Genomic DNA, 26,776 nt, shown 5'->3' with positions numbered 1-26,776 from the left:
TATGCCACCAAGTGCTCTAGATCAGGGTTCCCATTCTTGGATGCACAGTAGAATCACCAAGGGATCTATACAAAACTTGCTGCCCAGGCCACACTGAGAACAATGAAATCAGAATCTCCAGGGGTAGGTATCAGTCATCAATATTATTTTAAAGCCCCCCAGGTGATTCCAATGTGTAGCTAATGTTAAGAATCATTGCCCTGGGTAAACCAAAAACCCTGGAAAATTCCATCCTCCAAACTACACTCTGAGGCTGAGCTCCCAAGCTGGAACTGTGCTCAAGATATGAGGGAAACCTGAGGTTTTTGGTCACAAAGCCACAGAGATTGAGGATATTCATTCAACAGGCACTACTGAGCACCAACTATATACTGGGACCTCTTCTAGGTATCTAGAGATTGTCTCAAGAGCTATACGTGCAGAGTTCAAGTGGCTTGTAAATTCGGTCTTAGCGAGGCTGGTCTCTGAATCAACCAACCGACCAACTGACATTTACCTAACACCCAGTGTGTGCGAGGCTGGCTCTGTAAAAGATGCTATGAAATATCAGGTGAAATTCCTTTTTTTTTTTTTAAGAAGGTGAAATTTCTGACCCCCAGGAGTTTAAATCCTACATGGCAAAGCCTATTTGCACATGGAGAAATAAAAACATGGTATATGAAGGAGAAATGAATATGTGATCAAACAATTCAAAATGACAAAGACACATCAAGCATCTACTTTGTGCCAGGTACTGTAATGCAAGGAGAACAACAAAGATAGGATCCTTGTCCTCAAAGAGCTTGGACTAGAACAGTGGTTCCCAAAGTGGGGTCACCCAGCCAGGAGCATCAGCATCACCTGGGAACCTATTATTCGAAATGCACATTCTTCAGCCTCATTCCAACCTCCTAGATCAGAACTTCTGGAGGTGAGGCCCATCAGTCTGTGTTTAAACAAGCCCATGGGATATCTGAGTGGCTCAGTTGGTTGAGCGTCTGACTTTGGCTCAGGTCATGATGTCGCGGTTCATGAGTTCGAGCCCCGTATCGGGCTCTGTGCTCACAGCTCAGAGCCTGGAGCCTGCTTCAAGTTCTGTTTCTCCCTCTCTCTGCCCCTCCCTCACTCATGCTCTGTTTCTCTCTCTCCCTCTCTCTCTTTCTCTCTCTCTCAAAAATAAATATATGTTAAAAAATTATTTTTAAACAAGCCCAGGTGATTCTGATGCCTTCTCAAGTTTAGGAACCAATAGTTTAGAGAACTAGTTAATGCTACAGGCATTGAGAAAGGGAAGAAAGTTCCTCGGATCAAGGGTTGATGAAAGGATTTGACTCCTGGCTCTGACACACTTCTTGGAACCTTAAGCAACTACTTTAGCCTCCTTATGGCCTCTATTTTGTCAACTGTAAAGTAGTAATAAGCAGTAAGCGGTAATGAGGTCTACCATGTAGAGTTGTATTATGAGTACCTGGGTAATGTGTAAAAGTCACCACAACAGTGCCTGGGGTCTAGTAAGTACTCCATAAGTGATCTCCAGCACTAATAGTCATGGTCCAAAGGAGCTGTTGAGCAAATGAATGTTGACAGAGTGAATGAAAGAATGAACTAATTAATTAATGCATGATTGATGGGGACTGGATTTGGCAAGCCTGGAAAGGCAACAAAGAATGGGGACTTCATTCTTGGGCAAATGGGGAGATTTTCAAGATGAGACACAGGCTTCTAAGACTGAGTGGTCATAACACATGACAGATCTTGAGACTGGCATCTTCCTGGGTCAGCTTGCAAAGCAATCTCAAGGAAGGTTTTCCCGCCATAGCAGCCATGTGTTGCTTATGCACTGGGGCTCTGGAGTCAAACTATCTGGGCTCAAGTGCTTACTAGTTGGGTGGTCTCAGATGAGTCACTTAACCTCATTAAGCCTCAGTTTTGTCTTCTGAAAAATGGGTATAATAATAGGACCAACATACAGAGTTGTGAGAATTGAACACGATAACTTGCATAAAGCAATCAGCTTGGTGCTTTAAATACAGCGAGCCATCTCTAAATGTTAGCTCTTTGTATCACGGCATGCAGCTGGATGCTACCCTGACCTCTACTAAATTACGACTGGCTGGGATTTTTCCAGCAGACCAGCATCACTATGCTTGAGTGCCAGATCCAAACAACACAAAATAGCTGTTGGGTTTCTTCACACCAGCAGTAGCTGCCAAGCACTGGACAGATGCTTACTTGCAGGTTGTATGCAGGTACTTCTCATGAATAGGGGCTGTACAGTGAACCCTAAGACCCAACTACCACTGTGCCCATTTTGCAGATAAGGAAACTGAAGTTTAGTGACTCATCACAGTTTTACAACTATCAAGTGTCAAAACCTGGATTCAAATGCAGCCCTAATTCCAAACCCCACGGTCTTTCTACTGTCATGAAATCAGCTCCGGACTTCCTCCACAGGCTGCCTAAGAATCTTTCCAAACGGGGTCTACCCCCCGAGTAGTGTCAGAGGGCCAGACTCTCTCATGGTGACACTGTGTCACACAAAACATAAGAAGGGAATACAGCTCCCAACTCTGAGTCTGAAAGGAAGTCACAGGTGGGCTGACAGCAGGACGGTGGACACTGCAGGAGATCAGGCTCTTGGATTCTAAGACGGACCCCCACTTGCTAATAATGATTAAATGTGTGTATCAGTCAAGAGGGAAAGGGTGTTGGAGGGGAGGAGAAGAAGTGACTTTCTTTCCCACCCAAAATGGTTATCTAAGCCTCTGTGCACAGAAGGAGCACAACTAAATGTAACACAAAACTCACACCAGCTTTTAGAAACCATTTTCTTCGAAACGAAGCTTTTGGCCCATGAGACAACGCAGCAAGATGAATCCCTCTCATCTCTTCCCAGTCTATTTCCTTAAATGCCAAATTGTGGTCTGTCTTCTTCCCCTTAGATAGTGGATAGCATTCTGCCAACAGCCAAGGAGATGTGTAGACCCACAACGCCTCTTCCTGAGGATTTGAACGATGTCATGAATAAATGGAGAGAAGTATGGTTGGCCTCTCGTCTGCCCTTGAGAGCTTCGAACAAAGATTCCTGGAGTCTAACACCAACACGGATTCCAACCTTTTACCCATTTTGGTTCTATTGGCCCAGAAAGCTGTCTGAATGCTCCCAACCAGAACAAAGAGGACACTGCTTGGGTGCTTTCTGAGTTTTTGTAACAATCACTAACACTTTGCTCTCCCTCAAATCTTATATTTACCTGCAATGGGCCATGTTACCTCCGGCTGACCCCACCTGCCAAAAATATTACTGCATTTTCATATTTATTGTCTTTGTGTTCCACAGTTGCCATGGTAGTAAAATTTACACTCAACAGCCTCACTGCCATTTTCAACTACAAATGGAATTAGTCTGTTCCCAGTTTGGTTCAGCAAAAAAAGGAATATGCATGCACTATATACCAGGCCCTGTGCTAGGTGTAAGGCCTGGGTGCTGAGATGAATAAGAGATGTCTGTAAGATTTTGCTCCTTTACAGAGAAGACTTTTTGCTTCTCTTGTGATGAGATTATTTTTTTATCATCTTTTGGTAAAATATATGTAACATAAAATTTACAACTGTAACTATTTTTAAGTACATAGCTCAGTAGCATTAAGAACATTCCCAATATTACGCAACCGCAGTCACTATCTATTTCCAAATCTTTTTCATCACCCCAAACAGAAACTCTGTACCTATTAAGCATTAACTTCCTATTCCCCACCCTACCCCCAGCCCCTGATAACCTGTAATCTACATTCTATCTCCATGAATTCGCCTATTCTATATGTCATTTAAGTGACATCATGCAACATTGGTCCTTCTGTGTCTAGCTTATTTTGCTTAACATAATGTTTTCAAGGCTCATCCTTGTTGTGTGTCAGAACTCCATTCCTTGTTAAGGCTGAATAATATTCTATTGTGTGCATACACCACATTTTGCTTATTCATTCATCTGTTGATGGACACCTGGATTGTTCCTACCTTTTGGCTAGTGAATAATGCCACAGTGAATAGTGGCATAAGTATCTGTTAGAGTCCTCGCTTTCAATTCTTTGGAGTGTAACCTTGGTAGTGGAGCTGCAGGATCATATGGTAATTCTATGTTTAACTTTCTGAGGAACCGCCATACTGCTTTTCACAGAAACCGTTTTATTTTTATGCTTTTCACAGAAACCATTTTACATTGTATTTTAATTTCTCCACATTCTCACCAACACTTGTTACTTGCTGGGTTTTTGGTCTTTGTTTTGTTGTTTTGACTACAGCCATTGTGGTAGGTGTGATGTGTGGTTGTTTTTCGGAAGAGCAAACTGAGGAGATAAGAAATGGCTTGGTCATCAGAGCATCACAGGTGCATATGGGTGTACTGAGTACAGCTTTGCCAAATGAACGAATGGATAGTATGTTGGTACCTGATGTCCTATACAACTCTTCCCTGAGTCTCCTGTTTACAGGATTTGAAACTTGCACAAGGAAGCACAGCTCCACAAAAGAGACCCAAGCAGCAACTGAGATGACAAGTAGCTCAGGGCTTTAATTCACGGACCATCTGCACCATCTTTCTGCTTTTGCTTTCACACTTAGGAATCAGTAAAACTTACTGCTTTGGAATCAAGGAAGCCCACTTGGTAGTTCCTCAAAATTAAAGAAGACTATAAGCTATAGAGCATGGTGGCTAAGAAACCAAAGTTACGGGTCAAACAGATGGGCCTGAATTTCAGCTCTACTGTTTGTCACATGTATGACCATGGACAAACTATTCATCCCTTCTGTGCCTCAGTCAGGCCCTAATCCTAGTCTTGTGAGGATTAAATGAAACAATAAGAAACATTTAGTACAGTGCCTGACACAATGTAATGTCCCCATGAAAGTAAGCTCTTATTGTTACTCTAGGGTTACTGCACAGACCCAACCCTCCTTCCACACCCTGCTTCAGCTACTTCCTCTAGTCTCCAAGACCCCTGGGAAAGCAGAAGAGCTCTGGGATGAGGGCGGACTCATCACTTAGTCTCCTAATGATCTTCCAGGCTGACTGGAAGGACTCAGAATACCCATCCAGAGTCACAGCCAGGATTTGAGATGAGGACTCAGTCTTATTTCTCATTTTGGTAAAGAGAGTGGTGCCATCACCATATGGTTCTCCTGCAAGGATACAAAGCCCATACCCCAAGGGATCAGAGAGAACTTTCATTAAAACCCACAGAGAGGACTCCAGTTGGGTAGAGTTTCCAAAGACAAGGCTCACTAACAAAAATTCAGTAACTATAGCAAGGGGCTTTACCACAAGGACCCAAGGGGAAACAGAGAAGGAACGAGCCTAGGCGGGGTGGTATTTCATGCAGGCAGCACCATAATTCTTAAGTGAGTGGAAGGCAACACATTCAGTTTGGCCTGACAGGAAGCTTTATATTAGACTGAAGCATATTGAAAATATCAAAGTCCGTGGAATGAAAAACAGTCCCTGGGCCCAATACTTTACCTATAACTTACAAGTTTTCTTGGACACGGAGACCCTCAAACCAAAAGCCAAACCACTGGGGGTGAAAGGACTATTACATATCAGGACTCTGCAGGTGTGTAGGGAGCCATGGCTGTGACTGGAAACAAGCAAAACAAACAAACAAACAAAAAATAATGGATCCTATTTTCTGGGCACTGTGCTAGGTACTCTCCACACATGGTCTGACTGATACAGTATAGCAGCATCAGTGGGGATGCTGGCCCCACTTTATGGAGGAAGAAACCAAGGTTCAAAGTTGGGAATTCACTGAAGGTGAGAGAAGGAAAAATTTCTGTGACTTACGTATCATATATTAGGATGAACTCTATGAAATTACTACTATTAAACATTTCCTGCTAACAAAAAAGGCAATCTCATAGGTTTCCACCTAATATAACACATTATATATTAATTACTTATATGTTAATTATCTTATACACAATAAATTGTATCATACATAAATTCCCTATTTTATTGATTATATAATGTCACCTACACATTATACAATATGTAAAGGAGGCTGAATGCTTAGTGGTTGAGAAGGTGGATTCTTAGACTGCATAGGAAACCTGGCTCTGCTGCTGACCAGCTGTGGACGCTGAGTAAATAATGTATCCTCTCAGTGCCTTTGTTCTTCATCTATAAATTGAGCTAATAATAGTACCCCCCTCATAGGACTGTCGTAGAGTAAGAAAACACAGCAACATGCTGGAACAGTGCCTGGCACATGTTACTTAGAAGCAGTCAGTGCTCATGCTTTTGTTCACTAATTCTTTGCAACAACTCTTGGCAATGGCCAGTGCTACCTTGGTTTCACAGTAAGAAGCCCAAGACTCAGAGATTTGCCCAGGATTATACATCAGGTCTTTCTGAGTCTCAAGCCTTGCTGTTCCTTCGAAGCTGCCAGCTTCCCCTGGTGGCCTCTCTGAGCTGTCACTGCCACTTGGTGAAAGAAGAGGTTGAGCCAGCTGATTCTGTGGTTCCTTCCAGCATCCTTATGCAAGGGGGGTATATCAAAGCAGCAGCAGCAGAAATAACAGAATCAAATGCCTTCAGTTCCACTGAACACAGCATCCTTAGCCATGTGGCCAGAAGCATTCCATATTTAGAGTTCCAATTTTTTTTTTCTTTTTCAGCTATTTCTTTCCAGAGTCCTCAGTACATTTCCTAATTAATCACTCCCACTTAATTTCCTAAAGCAATCACAGCCTCCCCACAGGCAAGCAGCCTCATCTTAGGCAGAAGCACACACACCAGCTGGCCCCTCAGCTACGTGGGAGTGTGTGAGCAGCCCTTGGACACAGACCAAAGAGTGGCACAGACATAGGGGAAACGCAGCTTGGGAGCTACACTCAGAAGACACTCTTCCTATGCTGGTGACATGTGGTTTCCTGGTGAGCAAAAGGGCAATGAGATTTGGTTCTCCAAGGAAACCCTAAACTGCCAAAGATCTGGCTGGGGCATCCTGGGATGCAGGGAGGCTCTCCCAGCAGCTAATCTGTGATGTCGGGAACGGGTATGCTTGCTGGCAAGGTCGGGGCTCGGGTTTCTCTCCCAGCTTACTTGTTGTGTGAATTTGGACAAGAGCTTTCCTTTGGCTGAGCCTCTGTTTTCCCATCTTTAAAATGGGAACTGAGGCTCCCAGGTGACTCAGTCGGTTCAGGGTCCAACTCTCGATTTTGGCTCAGGTCATGAGCTCACATTTCATGGGTTTGTGCCCCACATCCAGTTCTGCGCTGATAGCACAGGGCCTGCTTGGGATTCTCTCTCCCTCTCTCAAAATAAATAAATAAACTTTAAAATTGGAACAGTAATATATGCAACACAGGGTAGGTATAAGGAAGGAGCAACAACCTAGAGGAGCCAGGCGCGCGACATCAACAAGGGAAGCAAAAGAAAAATAACATGATGCCAAATGGCATCTGACACACAGTTGGGAGTCCCAGCCAGGAGTGGTGGGGACTGCAGTGCAAAGGAGACGTGCCTCATCTAAAATCCAGACAATTACTACCACTGAGCCAATCTGACCCCCTACTGCCAAATTTACCTTGAAAACTTATTTATTGAGAGAGTGAGAGAGCATACTGCGTGTGGGGGAGTGGCACAGAGAGAGAAAGAGAGAGAGAATCCCAAGTAGGCTCTGTACTTTCAGTGCAGAGCCCAACGTGGGGCACAAACCCACGAACCATGAGGTCATGACCAGAGCCAAAATCGAGAGTTAGACACTTAAGTGACCGAACCACCCAGGTACCCCCAAATTTACCAATTTCTTAAAAAGAAGCTGGACGTAGATTTTTATATGAATTCACTCAATCTTAAAATGTTGGCAAGAAACGGACATTCAAAAGAAAAATAACAACTCTATGAGCCAATACCATGTGAGCCAAGTACAACACACTGGAAGGCTGAATTTGGCCTACTGGCCACTGGTTTGCAAGCTCTGTCAATGTAACTATTAATTGAGACAATATAATATATAAAGCACTTAGCCATGCACATAACACATAATAAACACTCAATAAATGGTAGCCGGTGGTTATTATGATTACTATTAACTTTTCTGGAACTCAGAACCCCCATCTGTAACAATGGATGTAGGGATTCCTGATAGCTGTCTGGCTCCCTGGGATTTGAGGGCACTAAGGAGGTTAACCACTGTGCACCCACAACATTTATGCTGCTTTGTTTACTTAAACCCATTTCGCTGAGACTGGAAGTGAAGACTTGGCAGTGTCTGGCGACATCTTTTGGATGTCAGACAGGAGAGAGGCTTGCTTATACTGGAATCTGTGGGTAGAGGTCAGGGATGCTGCTAAATATCTTAAAACGAACAGGACAGCTCCCCACAACCAAAAAAAAAAAAAAATCCATCCCCAAATGTCAATAGTTCCTAGGTAGAGAAGCCCTGGGCTAAGATAGGAGTTTCCCTTGGTACCCTCTCTATAGAAAGCCCTTCATAAAGATAGAGGTTTGGACAGGTTCCTACATGGTAAGATGTGGGAGAGGCTGTGGGGTAGGGGAAGAGGGGAGATAGGAGAACCGATATCTATAATTATCTTTTCTGAGAGGCTCAAGGCCCTGCTTTCACTCTGCTTCCTATAGAATCTTTTCATCAGTGTCTTAACAACAGTCACATCAACAGATTTCCTAAAAAATTCTGTTGAAGTTGCACCCATCAGAAAATGTGCTCTCAGGAAACCGAGGACTTGAGTGATGAACTGTCTGAGCCAAAGCCACTCAGCAAGTTACAGGGAAGACGTGGGAGAGAATCCTCATGGGTCCTGGTCCAGGTCCCTTGGGGAGACATCACTCTATTTTGCTGTTGCCATGGTAATTATAAATCAATTTCATCTCTCATTAAAGCAGTTACTCCATAGAACGTTCTAACAAAACACTGTTGAACTCGTCCTAGTTATTCCCCAGATGTGCCAGTAGCCACATTTTTGTATATTCTATAATTCTGGATACATCTACGATTGGCCTTCACCTCAAATGGTATAAATAAGCAGGGTTATATTGCACCGTGCTTGTCATGCATGGTGATGACTGTTCCAAACAAAGAAAATTGTACTAGAAGCAAAGGCAAGCGATTCTGGCTCACCTTAAGAAAGGAAAGGAAAGGAGAATGACTTTTATCAATCCCTCCACTGTGCTTATCATCATTTAATCTCCTCTATAATTTGAAGAATTTCTTTAGGTCAATTTTCTCCAATGCTGCTGCACATCAGAAATACCTGGGAGCGTTATAAAATCACAACACCCAGGAAAGCACCCCAAAAATCATTCAAGAGAATCTCTGGGGATGGGACCCAGGCACCAGTAATTTTAAAATCTCCCCAGGTGATTTCCATGCACAGCCAAGTTTGAGAATCAAGGTTTCAGGACTCATTATCCCTGTTTTGCAATGACATTGACATCCTAAGAGAAGAATGAACTTGCCTCAGGGCACCCAGCTGGTGAATGGTAAAACTGTGATTCAGACCTGGGTCTGCCTTTCTCCAAACGCCAGTCATAATCTTTCTCATTATGCCACTTTCTCCTCCACAAGTTTGTTGTCTGTTGCTTTCTCAGTTAGTGTTATCTGGTGGCAAGTTTATAAGCTTGAGCAAAAGGGAATTCACTAGAAGGCTATCAGGAACTTCTGGATTCAATGGGAATCTGAAGAACAGGTCTGGGGAAAAGAAAAGCAGGCATGTCTGGCCATTTTGCAGAAGTGCTTAGATGAAATGGCAAGCCATCATGTCCAATCTCTTCATCCCTTTGGTCAAGATTCCATTTCCAGGCAGGAAGCACCCAAAGGACTTGACTTGGGGCATGAGCTCATCCCCTGACTAGAGGAGGGCAAGGCCCCTGGTGACAAACCCAGTCAACTGCATCCTGTGGGCGCAGAAGATGATACTTGGCTAGGAAGGAAAGCCGAGTTCTTGGCAGCCAAATACATCACATGTCTACCGCAATGGACTGATGCAGGACTTGGAAAAGTGAGACCTAAGTCTCACAGGTACACTATGATCCTCAAGTAGAACTCAGCAAAAGGCCAGAAGATGGTGTAATCACAATCACTAAAACAGAATCATTCCGAAGAAATATGCCACCTGGTGAGGTGGCCATGAATAACCTCAAAATCGTCTGCAAAATACATTGTGTTCGTATTGTGTCTGTGTATTTTTCTAAAGACAAAGACAATTTATCAGATTCTCTAGACTCGTTTTTAAAAAAAGGCTAAGGCTAGGGCTTTGGGGAGGGATCTTCAGGAAGAAAGGGAGGAGCTCCTAGTCAATGGTTCCTAATAGAGCCTCAGGTCCTAGGAACCACCTGGAGAAATGACTGAGTGTCCTTCTTGGCACCACACAGACCAGACTGGTATAGTTTGACACATCTGAGCTAGGAAAACAATGCTTTTTAAAAAGACAACAGCAAAAACAGACACAAAGAGCTCACATGTTGCCTGTAGTTACACAGTAGTAAAGAACACGGACCCACCGAGGGCGCCTGGGTGGCTCAGTCGGTTAAACCTCGGACTCTTGATTTTGGCTCAGGTCATAATCTCACAGTTCGTGTGATGGAGCCCCTTGTGGGGAGCCTACTTAGGATTCTCTTTCTCCCTCTCTCTCTGCCCCTCCCCAACTCATGCATGTACTTATGTGCTCTGGCGCTCTCTCTCTCTCTCTCTCTCTCTCAAAATAAATAAACTTTAAAAAAAAATAAGAAGACAGGCTCAAAGAGGAAAGGACACATGTGGATATCTGAGCAAAAAGGGTTATAACTGGAGGAAGCCAGGAGGCACTCTTGGGTCAAAAGTCAACAGGGACAATTAAAACTCAATTGCACCTGTGTTCAAATAGAATACTGTCCCAAGCAGCTGGCCTGCACCTGTGAGCTCCTTGCTGAAGGGCCAATTCTCCACCCATGAATGTATCTTCCCAGATCTAGGCATTAACAGGCCCTACCAAGCAAGGACTTAAGAAATGAAGCTATTATGAGATATGAGCATTAAATAAATAATTGTTCGATGCATAAATTCATAAATGAATCAGTGTACAAACAAAAGAACAGCAATTTTAACTGTGGCTACTCAACAGGTACTCTTACAGGCCTTACAGGTATTAAGTCCCTGCTATGTGTTAGGGACTGAGCTGGAAGCTTTACATGATGTATTAATCTTCCTTACAATAAACCTAGACATAATATACTTTTATACCCATTTTGCCCTCCAAGAAAAGAAAGCAATGGGATTTGAAACCACTCTGTCACCTTAAGCATCTATGTGCTTGCCACAGTGCCACAACGCCTCACAATGCTCATTAGCATCAAATATGTGTTGGCCATTTTGCACATATTATCCCTAATTCTTACAACAATCCTTGAGATAGGTATAATGTCTCCATTTGAGCGGGGAGTGAGAAAACTGAGTCTAGAAAGACAAGTGATTTGCCAAAGGGCACATTTTTTTAATTCATTTTTTTAACCAAACTCTCTTTGGCTTTAATGATCAGGGTCTTTCCACTAAACCTCCTGCCTATCCAAGTCAATTTGATTTTTTTAAATGTGTTCACTTAGCTCTACGTTCATAAGTGTTGTACTAAACCTCTGTAGAGAAATGTATAGCTTCTGCCTTCAAGAAGCTTCTTATCTAGTTAAGAGATTATATACACAGTACAGAAAGTAACAATGATAATTGTATGGCTACAGAGGTCTTAAAACATGGCCACAAATTCTTTGGGACTTCTCTTTGACAGGTGGTCCTTAACTCGAATGCAAGCTAACTAACTTGTGCTGCTTAGAACAATAAAATACAACAGAAGGGGCACTTTGTTGCTTCTAAGGCTAGTTCCTAAAAAGTCATGCAACCTCTGGATTATTTACTGGCATATTGTTCTTGGAGCTCTGAGTCTCCATGTAAGAAGTTAGAACACTTCATGGCCACCATGTGGCAAACAAGCCCAAGCCACACAGAGAAGTCACATGGAGGGACTCTGGTCAACGATCCCAGCCTAAGGCCAACCTTCCTTCAAGTCAGCCCAGCCTGTCTGCCAGATGTGTAAGAGAACAGCCTGAAGATGATTCTAACACCCAGCGGTTCAAATCTCCCCTAGTCATTCTCACATTCTTTAGCTGATGCCTCAGACATCAGGAGGTAGAGACAAACCATCCCTCTGAGCCATGTCCCAAATCCTGACTCAAAGAAGCATGGAGAAACAACCAATGAAACGGTTGTTGCTTTCCAACCCTAAGTTTTGGGATGATTTGTTGAGCAGAAATAGGTAATCAGAAAAATGACTTTCTGAGTGGTTATTTAAGGTTAAACACTGCCCTCTAAGCTTGAAATGTATTACCTCATTTGAACCTTCCAGCAACCCAATGAAGCAGGTTACTATCAAAGAACATGCCCAAGATTACCTACCTAGCTATGGCATTTAAGCCCGGTCACACTAACTCCAGTATCAATACTTTAAACAGCTTTCTATAGAGGAAGGGAAATTATGTCTGTGCATAAAGTGTACAAAGCCCAAAGCCAATCGGTTTTAAGGAACCCCAACTGCTATTTTTGAACCTAAACATCTTTTTCTTTCCTAATTTCAGAAGGCTAACTGTGGAGCTGAGCTAATTATTTGAGCCTTAATCAAGGACCAGCCACTCCCTGAAGCAGCTGTCCTGGCCATTCTATTGCTTCTAGAAAGTCCCTTGGGTTGGATGGATGCTGGCTCAGGTCTAAACCTCAAATCCCAGCCCCCAGAAGTGAGGACGCATGGGGCTGAAAAGATCCTTGGAGATCATCCAGCCTGCTCCCTTCATCCCCTTTAAAGACCAGGAAACTGAGGCCCAGAGAGGTCAAGTGACTTGTCCGAGGTCACACGGTGGGTCAGAGGCACAGCCAGGTCTCCAAATTCCCATGCAAGCATTCTTTCCACTACACCATGCTGCAGTTGCTAAAAATTCCCCAGAGCTGCCTCCGTCGGCTCTCCTCTTGACAAAGCTGTTTTCCCCCCACACACAACTACACACAGTCACATTTGGCAAGAGGTGCTATCAGCCCCGCTCTGCTCGTGAAATGCTGTTTTGCAACGGGGCCTCTTTGTTCGTTAGCAACACAGACAAAGAAAACTGTAGTGCAGTCTTCTCAGAAGAAGATGTTTCTTGTTTTAAAGACGGCAAGAGAGCTTCCTGGCTGAATATGGCTTGAATCAGCATGCAGCTCCAGTCGGGAAAGAACACAGAGGAGATTTAGGTCTTTGCAAAATTTCTAGAACATACAAGGAGGACACAGGGCAGGAGGAAGCTTATGGGAAATGTTTCAGAAAGTATTAAAATGTATGCGTAAACAGAGTAAACAGAACAGACTGGTTACCATCTTGTAGTAAGAAGTAATTAGAAGGCGGGGGGCACTAGACTCATTAAAAACTCCCATGAAGTAGTTGGCCTTCCCATTTTGGATTCCCACTCCAGTCCTGGTTCCCCGCGTCCCTTCCCTTGCAGTTTTCCTATCTGAGGGCTTCCCTTTCTAGACTCTACACAAGCTTAGGTACTTGCTTGTACCTGGTGCTTAGGGTCTTGGGACTGCAATCCCAAGTCACCCATTTTGTGCCTCTCCCCTCTAGCTCCACATTATCCCTTTCATTTACTTATTTATTTTTGTACTAGATTTGGTCCCTCTTCTCTCTCCCTAGCTTCTCAGATTGGCAGAGGCTTCCTAAGGCTGAGAGATCTTTATCCAGGACTAATGCTGTGAGCAAGGATGAAATGAAAGGAGGCAAGCTTCTCAGAAGGGAAGCTCCCACCACAAAGATGACATCCCCTCCCACGATTTTTCTGAGACACTTCTCTGTCCAGGTGGGTCAGATCAGTGGGGAAGGGGCAGACCAGATGATCTCCAAACATGCCTCAAAAGCCTAAAAATCTCTTGGCTAAGGAAGGAAATGAGAGGGAGAGGGACATAACCGAGTTCCATGGCAGAAATTCAGGACTTTCAAGTTGGCAGCAGATGGAAAGAAAACTGCCAACTTGTAGTAGGAGGAAAGGCGGTGCACACATTTCTTAGGGCTATTGCAAGCCACGGGTCTTCTATTCCACAGGACCAGGTAAAAGCTGCTTGAGAACCACCCTCCTATACACATACACATCACTGATTTCCAGGCACAGGATGAGCTCTCCAACAAGAAACTGGGCCAAATCTAAGTTCTCAGACCCTTCCCTCCAAAGCTTAGTCTTGCTCATGGCCCACTGCACTCCCAGGAAAACTTGCCCAAAGAGCACATTTCAGTCCAAAGCCCCCTCTTTCATTTTCCCCTGAGAAAATTCCTACCTGCTTGTTAAACCTGAGAGAGAATAAGTGAAATAACACCACAGGGGAACAACGTCCAGTGGTCTGGTTACAGCTGCAAGCGTCCGGGAAGGGAAGCTGGCCGCCCAGAGGAGGCCCTGTATCTCCTCATAGCCTCAAATGCTGCTGTGCTGTGTGTCAGTGTTTATGAAATGCTTCTAAAATAAGGTCAGTGTTCTACACAGAGTTAGGGCTCTAATAAAATGCAGAACTTGTGCTGTTTGCCAGCTAGCTGCAGAGGCATACTTGAATGCTTTCTCGGATACAATTGTTCTCAGATTAATATTTTCCCCATGAGTTTTTTTAATTCCACTTGTACTATTTTTTTTATGATGTGTGAGTTTTTCTGCATATTTGTACCCACTAAAAGGGATGAGTGAGACTCGCTTTCATCAGTGGTTCCTGAGGGCTTGGTGTCCCGCCTCCCTCATTGTTCTAGCATTTCCCCTGCCATCCTATGAATCTCCTCTCTGAACCTAGCATGGTGGCCTTTGCCTTGTCAGTCATTTTGTGGGAAGCAACGGCCCAGACTACATCATGTTATTTTGAGCTGTCCTAGTTATGAGGACATTTTGCTTGCTTTATGCATCGCCATTCCTGGCACATAGTAGGCACTCAATAAATAGTTCCTTTAAACAACTTCATCCTTCATACAGCCCCTTATGGGGTTCTACTTTTTTGGAAACTGCCACTTATTCATTACTCTGTTAGACAAAAAGTCCTCTAAGCTCCACCTGGTTGGGCTGCTGACTTGGCTAGTGGGGCGCTTTCTTTGCTTTTGTAAACAATGCACCTTAGTAAGTGAAAAGGAACCCCCAACAAGAGCATGAAGGCATGGGTGACTTGGAACTCACTGCATTTCCTCTTCTGAAAATTCACACTGATCATCTTTCAATTACAGGATTTAGTGGTTAAAATCAGATATCGTGGGTGGACTCATTAAGGTATTCGCAGAGCACTAAATTTAGGAGGTATCTGCAGACATCTGATCTCATATAAACCTTGCATCAGCCCCAGGAGAGAAGAGTTAGTCCTACCATTCTAAAGGCTACAGATGAGGCACCTAAGACTCAGAAAGATGCTCCTACAAAGTCCCACAGTTAAAAGAAAAAGGGGAGGGGGATGGAAACCAGGATTCTGCCTGGGTCTTTTTACTCATTTTTTAAAAATATTTATTTATTGGGGGGAGAGAGAGAGCGCATGTACACACAATTGGGGGGGAGGGGCAGAGAGAGAAAAAGACAGAGAATCCCATGCAGGCTTTGCACTGACCAATGGGGGGCTCGAACCAATGAAACTGATATCTGAAATCCAGGGTCAGGTGCTTAACCGACCAAGCTACCCAAGGCACCCTCTTTTTACTCATTTTAAGTTATATCAAATTGGACTCCCTACTGGTTTCACATTAATACCAGTTAGAAACCCCATATATAAAACAATTCTCTAACTACATTCTAGGGCTGGGCAGAGATGCGGAGGAGAAGAAAGAATATCAGCAAAGTACTAGATAGTCCAGAAACTTCTGTAACACATTTATGAACAGGACATCTCTTCAATGAAATCACCATTGCTGGGCTTTTCAATACAGAAAAACATGCTCTACCCTCTGTTTGGGTTGCAGATAACTTGGGAGCATGTTGCAAGCAATTTATCATTCACAGAGTCCAGCCCTGGAACATCTCTATATTTCATCTCTACATTTCACGCTAGACATCATAAAAGGCTTTTCAGGTGGCCATGAAGATGAAGTCTGAGGTTGTTTCCAGGACATAAGCACAAGTTGGAGTCTCGAGTCTCCAGTCTCCAAGGAAGGTCCAGGCCACAAAGATGCTCCTGTAATCCAATCTCAGGACCTGAGGCTTAGAGAATGAATGTCTGAATTCAGCGCCAAGGCTATGGAGAGCTACATGGAAGGCAGGGGAAGGTGAGGAGGCAAGAAGCCAAGCTGGAAGGGTCAAGGCAAGGGCCAGGAGCAGCTCAAGCTCAAGGAGAGATGCAGAAAATACACAAGTCCATGGTTAAGCCCACACACAACTCAGGTCAGAAGAGGACCGTGAACTCCACAGCCAGAGTCAAGGCATACACTAATAATTCTGGAGTGCAGGGGAGCAAGGAGTGGGTATGCCAGGTAGCAGACAGGAACTAGGGAGGCCGAAAAACTCAAGAGGGAGTCAAGGTGGGTGGTTAAATGTGCTGGCTGACTTTCAGGAACCACAATTCACAGTACTGCCAAAGTGCAGAATGAATCAGGGGTCGAGAACCCAGACTGGTGTTTCGGACAAGAGGAGTCTGAGGCCACACAAGCAGTGATAAGGTTGTGAAGAGTGAAGTCATCTTCACTCCAGCCAGGATGCATCTTATACTTGTCCTGTTCTATCAGGACCTGATCTCAGGGTGGGGGAGCCCAGAGATCATGGCTGAGAGAAGGCAAGTGGTACCTCTAACTGGAGAGAAAGGCAGTCCCTACAAAAATTTAAACAGATCCTTGTGGGGGAAGAATACTGGTCAAGAAACCTCACCAGGACCCTTCCTGGAGGGTTTATCCCCTAAAATCCAAAATAAAAATAATAATTAGCCACATAACCACGGTGATACTTTTCCTAAGACCTGACTATCTCTAAACACCCTTGTTAGATGAAACTTCCTCAAGTATAGCTCCTATCATTTTAACTTCATTTATTTACTTACTTATTTATGAGAGAGAGAGAGACAGCAAGAGAGAGAGCATGCAGGGGAGGGGCAGAGAGAGATGGAGACACAGAATCTGAAGCAAGCTCCAGGCTCTGGACTGTCAGCACAGAGCCCAACACAGGGCTTGAACCCACAGACTGCAAGATCATGACCTGAGCTGAAGTCGGACGCTTAACTGACTGAGACACCCAGACCCCACCTTTGCTCCTATCATTTTAAAATGGGTGCAGGCTCTCTTTCGTTCCGGGTAACGATGAACTTCTGCAAATCTCTACCATGTTTCCATTAATACCTCCGGGAACACTATTCATCCTTCAAGCTCCAATTTGAATGCCGCCTACTTCCCCAAACTGGACATGACGGCTGTACCACCAGAGGTCCAGAACACAGCACTGCCATTCCTCTCGGGGGTGCCTTGCTTCAAACAGGTGCTCCCTGTTTCAACTGGGACTCACTTTTTTCCTCCTTCTTTCCTTCTTCTTCTTACTTGAGAATTGGTTTTGGAAGACAAGAAAGGGGGCCGACTTCAAAGGCTTGCTGAAGACTGGCATGATCAGCGGGTGGGGCACGGAGCTGAGACCAGCCTGCGTGAATGAGCTCTGACTCTACTGCTCCAACCTGGGGAAGTCACTTTGCCTCTCTTAGTTTCCTTATTTGTAAAATGAGGACAGGATGAGCTTCTGTTTTGCATGACTGTTAGATTAAGTGAGAGCAAGTGTGTAAAGTGGGAGAGCTGTGCCAGGCACAAAGAGGGGCTCAATAAACAGCAGCTGGTGCGGTGGCAGTGACTGTCATTGTCATTATCATTATTATTGTTTAGCAATTTGGGGAAAGCATGTGCACCTCTATGCTTCATCCTCCAACACATTCATTCTCAGCACTACTCAAGCGAATGTGCTCTGTGCTAAAGAATGTGCTCTGTGCTAAAAGATGCTAAAGGAAATCACTTTACAAGAGTGAGGCTTTTCAGCTGGGCTCTGCTACTGACAGAAGAGCCCCATTTCTCAGGCTACAATGCTTTACAGGAGAGAATAACACACACACACACACACACACACACACACACACACGCCACATCCTATGCTGGTAGGGCTTCTGGCATCAGACTACTAGAACAAGGATGAAGCTAAAATCACAATGGAAAGTGCTATGAGAAACCAACAGTTTAGAAAATACTCAACAAACAGAGGAATTAAGCATTAATAGGAAATCATTCCAGAGAAAATATGAACAACAGAACCCCAGGGAAAGAAGATGCTACAGGCCAATAAGACCTCAAAATTTCCCAGCCAGAAAGAACCGGACAATATATTTACATGATCCACATCCCGGCCATAGAAAGACTTCAAGAGAGCAGAGAAGACTGTGCTGATTATATTGACAACCTGGATAAAGATCCACAGGGCAAGCTCCTCACTGCAGAGGGAGTGGGGGGAGGAGTCACAACACACTAGATGGGAGAATCAAAATAGAAAGTGTTGCTGAAAAGCTGATGAAATTAAACTATTTGCCAAAATTTAATTAGGATAATGCAAAGTGTTGCGCTTAGACTCCAAAAAGCCAACTGCACAAATCTGGGATGGGGAAAATAGGATCAACAGCAGGGAAGGCTGGAAGACATGGGGGAGGCAGGGAATAGCCTGGTAGAAATGAGCCAACCTAGGGGTGTGCCTGTCTAAACTGAAAATGTCCCTTTAGGATGTCAACAGAAGTCAAGGTAGCAAGGCAGTGGAAGGACTCAATCAAACTAATACAAGCAAAGAACAGTGAAACGTATTTAGAGGAAGACAACCGGGAATGGGGAGGGGGCCTGTCTCAAAGTCTAACACATACAGAACCACTGAGGTAATTATAAAAATGTATGGAAGAGAGGAGAAGACTTAGATAAGTGGGTAGTGAGAAACACAACGGCAATAAAATTTTTGAAATCCTACCATTTGGAAGAAGGATTATACTTGCTCTGTGTAACAACAGTCAGTGGGAGATAAGCTCAACCCCCAGGCAAAGAAAATTTTCAGGTTAAAACTGTTTTCTAAAATGGAATTAATTGCTTTAGAAAGAACTGAGTTCTTCACCACTAGATGTAACCAAGCAAAGGAGAATGACCGCTCTCTCCAAAATTATGCTGGTGGAAGATCAAGCTGCCTGTGAACTTGGACTAGAGGAGCCCTTTCAACCCTAACAATCTGTATTGTTTCAAATCAGGCTTTATCTGGAGCTCTGGAAGGACTATAGTTGGTAAGAATTATGATGATAACAATAACAGCCACACTTATGAAGGCTGCACTATGATCTAGGCAGTCTATGCGAGTAAATTCAGTACTCATAGCACCCTATGAAGGCGGGGGGGGGGAAGCAGTATTTTTATTATTCCCATTCTACAAGTGAGAAAACTGAGGTCACCCAGCTGGTAAATGGAGAAACCAGGAGCGGACCCTATCTGGCTCTGAAGTCTATACCTTTACCTAAAGATCCTTACTTTTCTCACCTCCCTCTCCCCTCACTATTGAGGACTTTTAATCACACACTCTTGAGGAATTTTTCCCAGAGAATGGCGTATCAAATATAGTGCTGGCGACAGAACTATGAAGACCACAGTGAGTGGGAAGAAAGTACAGCCTTTGGCAGACCAGCAATAGCACTACTTACAAAACATAATCCAGGTCTGCAGAACAGAGAAGCAGAAGATTCCCACTGTGAGCTCTTCCTACCTGGGCAAGACTGATTTAAATTTAAGGCTGGAGAATGACAAATAATGAAGAGCTTTGAAAACTCAACACCGTGCACCATAGCAGGGCACCTTTTGCATCTATCCTATCTGGAATTAGTGATGGTCCACAACAGCTTTCTGGAAAAGCCTCCCATGACTTGTTTTGTTTTGTTTCCTTTTCAGCAGTTCTAAAAAGGGTTAACACCACCTTACATAATGAGGGTGGAGCATACTAGTAAATACAGCTGTTTCAAGTAAAAGCAGTAACAGAGGCAGACATGGGAAGTCAGTAAAAGGTATTTAGGGAAAGACAGAAGGAATGAGCACTGAAAAAAAAAGTCAGGGCCAAAAATTCCCCATGAAAATCTAACCCCCCAAAATAAATAAATAAAATGCATTCCTTATTTAAATATACCACAAAGCAGCATGCCCATGGAAAAGATATAAACCACTTCAACTGTAATCCCCTTTTTATGGAACGGAGGCCAACCTGGGCTTAACTGGAGAGGAAGGGGGAGGGGGACCAGGCACGAGCTTGCTGGGCACAGCCTACGTGCTGGCGAAGACCTTGCCTCCATGGGGTACATGTAGAGTGGGCATCTCAAGCTTTCCAGCTGGATGGGGCCTGAGATGAAGCCATAGAAATAATGGTCATGGTCACTACCATCAATGGCTGATGGAGGCCTAAGTGCTAGGTACTGTGTTAAGCACTTCCTGTCCATTATTTCATTTGATTCCCCAAGAGGAACATTTACTATGCATACTTTCCAAGTAAGGAGAGGTAGCTGGAGAATCGAAGTGCCAAGCGCTGTGCTGAGTGTATGATGTGATCTGTCTCGGGCCACATTCACAACATGCACACAGGGGGCCAGAGTGATCGTCATCCCTGTAGTAGAGCTGTGGAAATACAGTACAAAGGGAGTAAACAGACTGCAGCCCAGAGAAGTGGAGTAACCCACCCAGGGTGCAACAGCAAAGATGTAACAAGCCAGAATTCAAACCAGAGCCTTCTGCCTCCAGAGCCGACACCCTGAACTAATAGGCACAGGGTTCTGAAACCTTGCCACGGCCCATGTAGTCTACTTAGTCGGTGGAAAAGACTCCATGGCTCTCAGATCTACCATTCTCACTTTCCAGGGGAGGACGAACTCAGTGACAACAAACAGAACCAGAGAGAAACAAAATAACTGTTAAAATGCAAAGAAAATGCAGAAATATACAAGACCCAGATGATCCGCGAAAGCAAAACTTAATAATGATCCTACAAATACATCAATTAATACAAGAAGAGCAGCAATCAAAAACCACAGAGAGCGCAGGATGATGCTGATGAGTTCCTGATTAGAAAGGCCTACAGTTTAAGTGTTCGGGATTTCTAGCTCTTCTCAGGGGCATGTGCACAGTAGGAGTTTTGCAAGGTTGCTAAGCAATGCCTGGCAACCAGACTCCAGAGTTGTGTCACTCATTAGGAGTCCTTGCTAACTCTAGTAAGGCAATAATTTTAGTTCATGAAAGCTAAATTTCAGGAACCCTTAATAACTCATGTAATAGGTTACTAGTAAGTTGCCCTTGGCCATACATAAAAAATGCAAAGCTCTAATTGCCCATCTTTCACGTGCAAGAACTAAAGAAAAACTTGTATTTTTGAGATGCATTCATTTAGTCAACACATACTGGTTGAAAAACTACTATGTGCCAGGCACTGTTCTAGGCACAGGGGAAGAGGCCCATACAAGGAAAACTATTAGGACTACACTAGAATTCTGCTTTCAGGAAAATAAGCCCCGAAAGGTAGAGCAATCTGTTCAGCTGCACAGTACACTGGAGGCAGGTGCACTTAACTGCTCGTGTCCAACCCACAGGTTCACCAGGAGAGCACTGTGTTCAGAGAGGCCCCAGGATTCACCAAACTGCCCCTAGTCCTCTGGGCTGGCCCTGAGGCTAAGAATACCAGGATGCAGGGCCTGGCCACAGAGCATCTTGGAAAGCCTCCCACTTGACCTGGAGACCTCTGTGGTCAAGTGAGGGAAAGCCTGTGACACGGTGTTGGTTTTTATTGGACCCAACCACCGGCGAAGCTTGCCATCATCTGGAGTGACGGAGAAAATTAAGTTACCACATTCTCACGTTTCAGCCTTTCGCCCGTTTTCCTTCGCAAACAGGAAATGTTTATTTAAATACAGCAGTCTCCAGCATGTTCCGGAGCCAAGTGAAAAACCAAAGATGTCCACTCTTGCCCCACTCTGCTGTTTGGGCCACCACCTCGCCGTGGGTGAGAAGTAGGCCTCTGCCTGCCTTTAGGCAGCACAGAGAGAAGGGGGCCCCTCGTGAGAGTTCATTTTCATCTGTCTCCTCTTCTTCCAGGCTGAGATTGTGGTTGAAGAAGAATTACATCTGTGGGCTCCTTTTGTACTCAGAGGGGTAAATGCGACATCTGTTTACTCTGTGCTCCATGGTAAATGTTTTGTTTCAGGCACCACCATTCACTTCCTCTCCTCTTGTCCTCTATCTTTGCTGCACGGATAATAAATTACACTGAATTCTCCCCTGCGTTTATTTAGCTTTCTTGTGGGTGTCACCTCCTCATTGAGGGAAAAAGATTGTTGGTAGTTTATAAACGACATAGAGTTTCTCTTTCTGTGCAATGTGCTGACATTATGGAGAAGAAGCTGGAACACAGACCCCCCCCCCCAACTCTGATACCAGCTTAATTATGAACAATATAACAGACCCCATTTCAGGCCTGAAGCAAAGTCCAAATGGTGACCACATTATCCCCCGGCAGATTTTCCTTAAGGGGTAGCATGAGCAAATGAGGCCTCAGAACTCAAAAACCCCCAGAAAACCAACCACACACACTCCTCAGGAAAGCCTCTCTGGGAGGTAAAGTAGCAGGAATGCAGAAGGCAGAAATGCTTCTTCTTTGTTATAAAACAGAACAGAAACATTTGAGATCAGAAAACTGGATTTTAGGAAGGTCCCGAGCATATGATGCTGATGCTGACAAAACATATGCCCCATGAAGAAATGAGTCCTGGAAAGTTTAGAAGACTCACTAAAGGAAGTTCCCTTCGCTCGGTCCTTTGCTTACATTCCTTAAGCTGAATTGCCAGTTTTCTTCTGTATATGCAATGATTTTATATACAGTTACTGGAATGCAGTAGGGGTTCAAGTAATGTTTGTTGAATGAATGAAGAGAGGGATGAATGAGAAATTCCTCCCTAAAGAAATCCTTTCCATAGCTTTGAAATGCCAAACATCACCCCCACACACACACACACTGGACCCGAGAGTTTGCAGAATTCAAATGTTACAGCTGGGCTGACCAAAAGAGGGTGAGAGGTGGTGAAGGACTGTTGGTCGGCTGCTCCTAGCCTCGCAGCACTCCTTGCCCAGCTTTCTTCTAAAGGCTGCTCCCTCTCCCAGGGAGGAAGGAGAACAGAATGAGGAGCTAGACTGAGTAGCCGTGTCACCCAATGCACCCCAGCCGAAGAGGCACCAGTGACCGGAGACTATTCCAAAGTACAGCCCACTCTGCCAAGGTCTGCGAATGACCGTGACTGCAGCAGGGCCCCATGTGAACGCCCAGGACTCAGTCTCCACCCAGTTTCTCCAGTTGTAGAGCAGATGGACAGCCCCAAGCTGCCTGGGTCTCTTGGGGAAGGTAGGTGGGTGGCATATTGGCTGCTGTGCTGTGCTTGCAGCTTTTGAAGACTTCCTCCGTGACAGCATGAGAAGGGCTCACTCCCCCTGGCTTCCCAAATATGCACCATGTTTTTTTACAATGGAGGAGAGGGAGTCTCAAAACTCCCAACAGGAGAGCTAATGTCAAAGCAAACTGAATGTTTGCAGGGTATACCTGAAACAGTAGCAAGAGCACCCTATTCGAAGACCCAAGCCCAGCCAGAACCCTCCCAAGACTCTGTTTACAGACTTTGGCCCACACTGACTCTTGTTCCAAAGATGGCTAGCACAGTGGTAGCTACCCCAAAATACCACTAAAACAAAATTGTAACTGGTACGGTAAACTATAATGTCTGAATTAAGCTGTGGAAATGTAGATTGTGGCCCCTTTATTGCCATTAACTTGTTGTATTACCTTGGGCAAGTTGTTTCACATTTCTGAACCTTTTCTACATGTGTTAACGAAGGTTCAGCTCCAACCCTCTAGAATTTCACGACCACACAGAATAATCAATGCACCTGAAAAAAAGATGTTTTGAGCCACAGGAAAGCTCCAGGGAAAAGGAGGGTAGTACCTTTGAGTCTCTGCCCAGGGACACACAGAGTTTGAGGAAGAGAGTGGGGTGACAGGACGTGATCAACAGGAATAACACACCCCAGGACAATCCACTTAGTCTCATGCCACTCTCTCTCTGCCAGCCTAAAGTCAAGAAGGCAGAATGTAATACCCACGCACCTACCCCTAAGACACGTGGGGAAGGGAGACACAAGGAGAGCAAGACATGGAGAAGTCTATTACACTGGAGCAAACCCTCACCCACTTCTGGGCTGTGTTCCCAGGCCGATTCCAACCCCCTCCACCATTTCTCCCTCCTTCCATACTCCCCAACTGCGGGCTGGGAAGAGCCCACCCTCGGAGTCCAAGTTTTGAGTTTGGTCCGAGGATCAAAATGATAAATGTTTCCAAAACGTTGACATATGAAAAGTAAATATTTGGTTGCACAATTGGGGTTAAAACGAGGGTCAATCCACCCCACTCTCCAAACGCCTCTCCTCTCGCTGCCAAACCCTGGATCCGAGGCTGAGTGCGGTTTGTAAGATTATAGCGCTCGGTCTCATTTAAAGGGCTGTCAGCATTTCCATTCTCCGGCCCGTTTGGGGAGGCATTTATAACCGAGCCATAAAAAATTCACCCGGGCTGCAACTTGGCATCTCTGAGACTGCACTCCAGGCAGGGCGGGTTTTGCAAGCACCCACTCTGAATTCGTTTGGTTCCTCAGAAGTTAGACCTTCACACACACACCCAACTTCGCTCGCAAGGGCAGCCGGAAAGTGGCCCCTTCTGATCTCCAAGCTGGTCACAGTCTCGGCCCTCTCCCCTCTCCGTGCCCTGACGCCCCATCACCCTTCAGCTTTCTCCTTCGCCTCCCTTCTTTCATGAGCGCAGACCCCATGCTCTCACCCTAAGACCTCGCTGGCTGCAGTGTTGTCTACTCCCTTCGCTTCCTGCCAGCGTTCTGCTGGAAGCTGTCACCGGGCCCTACGTCTGGAGCCTTCACCCCTGGAGAAGCACTGCTCTTTGCCCACCCCGGTGGGCTTCAAGACCTCTCTCTAGACGTGCCCAATGCCAGAGACCCCAACTCAGAGAAGGAAAGATCCGACCCAGGAGAGGGTGACAGCAGAGACTGCATCCAGTGCGGCCAAAGGGAAAGGAAAGATCTGGTGCCTGGGGCCCCACTATGGACCCAGGTGGGTGGCCCGGGTTGGGCGGGGGCGGAGGTACTCACAGGCGCTCGGCGTTGCGGGGTATGCCCCGGGGAACCGCCCGCAGGCCCAGCCCGTGGCAGTCCACGCTGGCGGCGGAGCAGGTACACTTGGTGGGGCAGGCGGCGGCTGGGGGCCCGCTCAGGACGCTCGCCAGCGCAAAGGCCAGCGCCAGGCGGGCGCGCACGGCGGCGCCGGCCCCTGTCCGCCCGGTGGCCATGGTGTGCATGGGCCCGCGCCTGGAGGAGGCTGCCTCGGCGGGGCAAGACGCGTGGAGCCTGGGGAAGCGCGCGCGGAGCCCGAGCGGCCTGGGGAGCCGGCGGCGGAGTTGGCGCGGGGGAGGAGCGAGCTCGGCGCTCAGGCGCACGGGGCGCGGGCGGAGCGGGGCGCGCCGGGCGGCGGCGGCGGCGGCGGCGGCAGCAGCAGCTCCATCCGCGGGGCCGGCGCTGCCCCGCTGCGCATCGCTCGGAGTGCCCAGGTGCCGAGCGCCTCCTGGCCCCGGTGGCCCGCAGCCCAGTGCGTGGGCCGGGTCGGGGACCTGAGGACGAGCGCACTGGGGCACGGCGCCTGGGGAGGTCCGGCTTGAGTCTGAGCTCGGGAGCGCGGCGGCGGCGGCTGGGGCACGGGGCAGCCGGGTGAGCTGGCCGGCGCTCGCTCTCTCCATTCACTGAGCAGGGCAGACACCGGAGACGCGGGGCCCACCCCTCCCGCCCCCCCAAAACCGCCAGCTCCGCCTCCCATTGGCTGAGCCGCGCGTCATGTCGACTAAGTTGGGAACTTTGCTGGAGCAACTGAGAGCGTGGAGGGGAGGAGGCAGGAGATGAGGGAAGGAAAGGGGCTTCGCCAGGAGGGCCCCAGAATTGAGATCCATTAACTTTTAAGGAGCTAAGGATTGTTCTCGCTGGTGGCACTTTTCCTTTATTCTGGCACTGAGCTAGGCACTCTGCTCCTAGTCTTTCGTTCCATTCCAACAGCGTCCCGCAAGGGGGCATCTGAGTACCGTGTTTTATAGATGAAATAAAGCTCAGAGAAGTCAAGTGACTTGCCCAAGGCCACACAGCTGCTAGGTACCCCAAACCGCAGCACTCACATTCACTCATATTTTACATCACAGCCGATAGGAGCTTCGTCCTTACCTCATCTACAAAGATCCTCAAAGATCCTACCTCACCTTGGCAAAGATCCTACCTCATCTTGGCAAAGATCCCCAAGTTCTTCCTAAAGGACCTATTGTATTGATACTAACACACTTCACAGTCACATGTGTCACATAAAATGGTTGTCCGTGTTGTTTAGGTTGCTGCTGTCAACCCCTACTCGGAGACCTGTCCTGCTCTGCCTAGACCCAGTGCCAGCTGTGCTGCTCAAAGCACTGATGGCAGGGACTTGGATTGACAATGCCTGTTCATAGTCAGCTTCTGCTTCCTGACTGGATGACTCTGGGCCAATCACATCACCTCTGAGCCTTGGTTTCCTCAAAGCAAGGGGCCACAGCTCTGTCTGGGAACACCTCACTGGGATGTTTCGAGCATCAAAGAAGAGAAAGTGTTTTTGCAAAACAGTCATTCGCATGTGAGGCATCCCTTCAGCC

At 46.0% G+C, this 26,776-nt stretch overlaps 1 protein-coding gene across 2 annotated transcripts in view; it reads right to left on the bottom strand.

Annotated features, from left to right (window-relative positions):
* The window catches only part of SLIT3 (slit guidance ligand 3), a 595,815-nt gene extending 570,360 nt beyond the window's left edge, over positions 1 to 25,455 (bottom strand). The window contains exon 1 of one of the 2 annotated variants that reach the window (XM_042992684.1): positions 25,209 to 25,455. In XM_042992684.1, coding sequence (XP_042848618.1) covers positions 25,209 to 25,414 — 206 coding nt within the window. In that variant the 5' untranslated portion in view covers positions 25,415 to 25,455. Of the gene's footprint in view, positions 1 to 3,233; positions 3,275 to 25,208 lie in introns of those variants that run through there. The other variant, XM_042992687.1, reaches the window with a different exon arrangement.
* Positions 25,456 to 26,776: the final 1,321 nt, after the last annotated feature.

Source organism: Panthera tigris, chromosome A1 (genome assembly GCF_018350195.1).
Source record: "Panthera tigris isolate Pti1 chromosome A1, P.tigris_Pti1_mat1.1, whole genome shotgun sequence".
NCBI classification, from domain to species: domain Eukaryota; kingdom Metazoa; phylum Chordata; class Mammalia; order Carnivora; family Felidae; genus Panthera; species Panthera tigris.
Note: the sequence above shows the minus strand (reverse complement) of the source record. Positions and strands in the feature narration are given on the sequence as shown.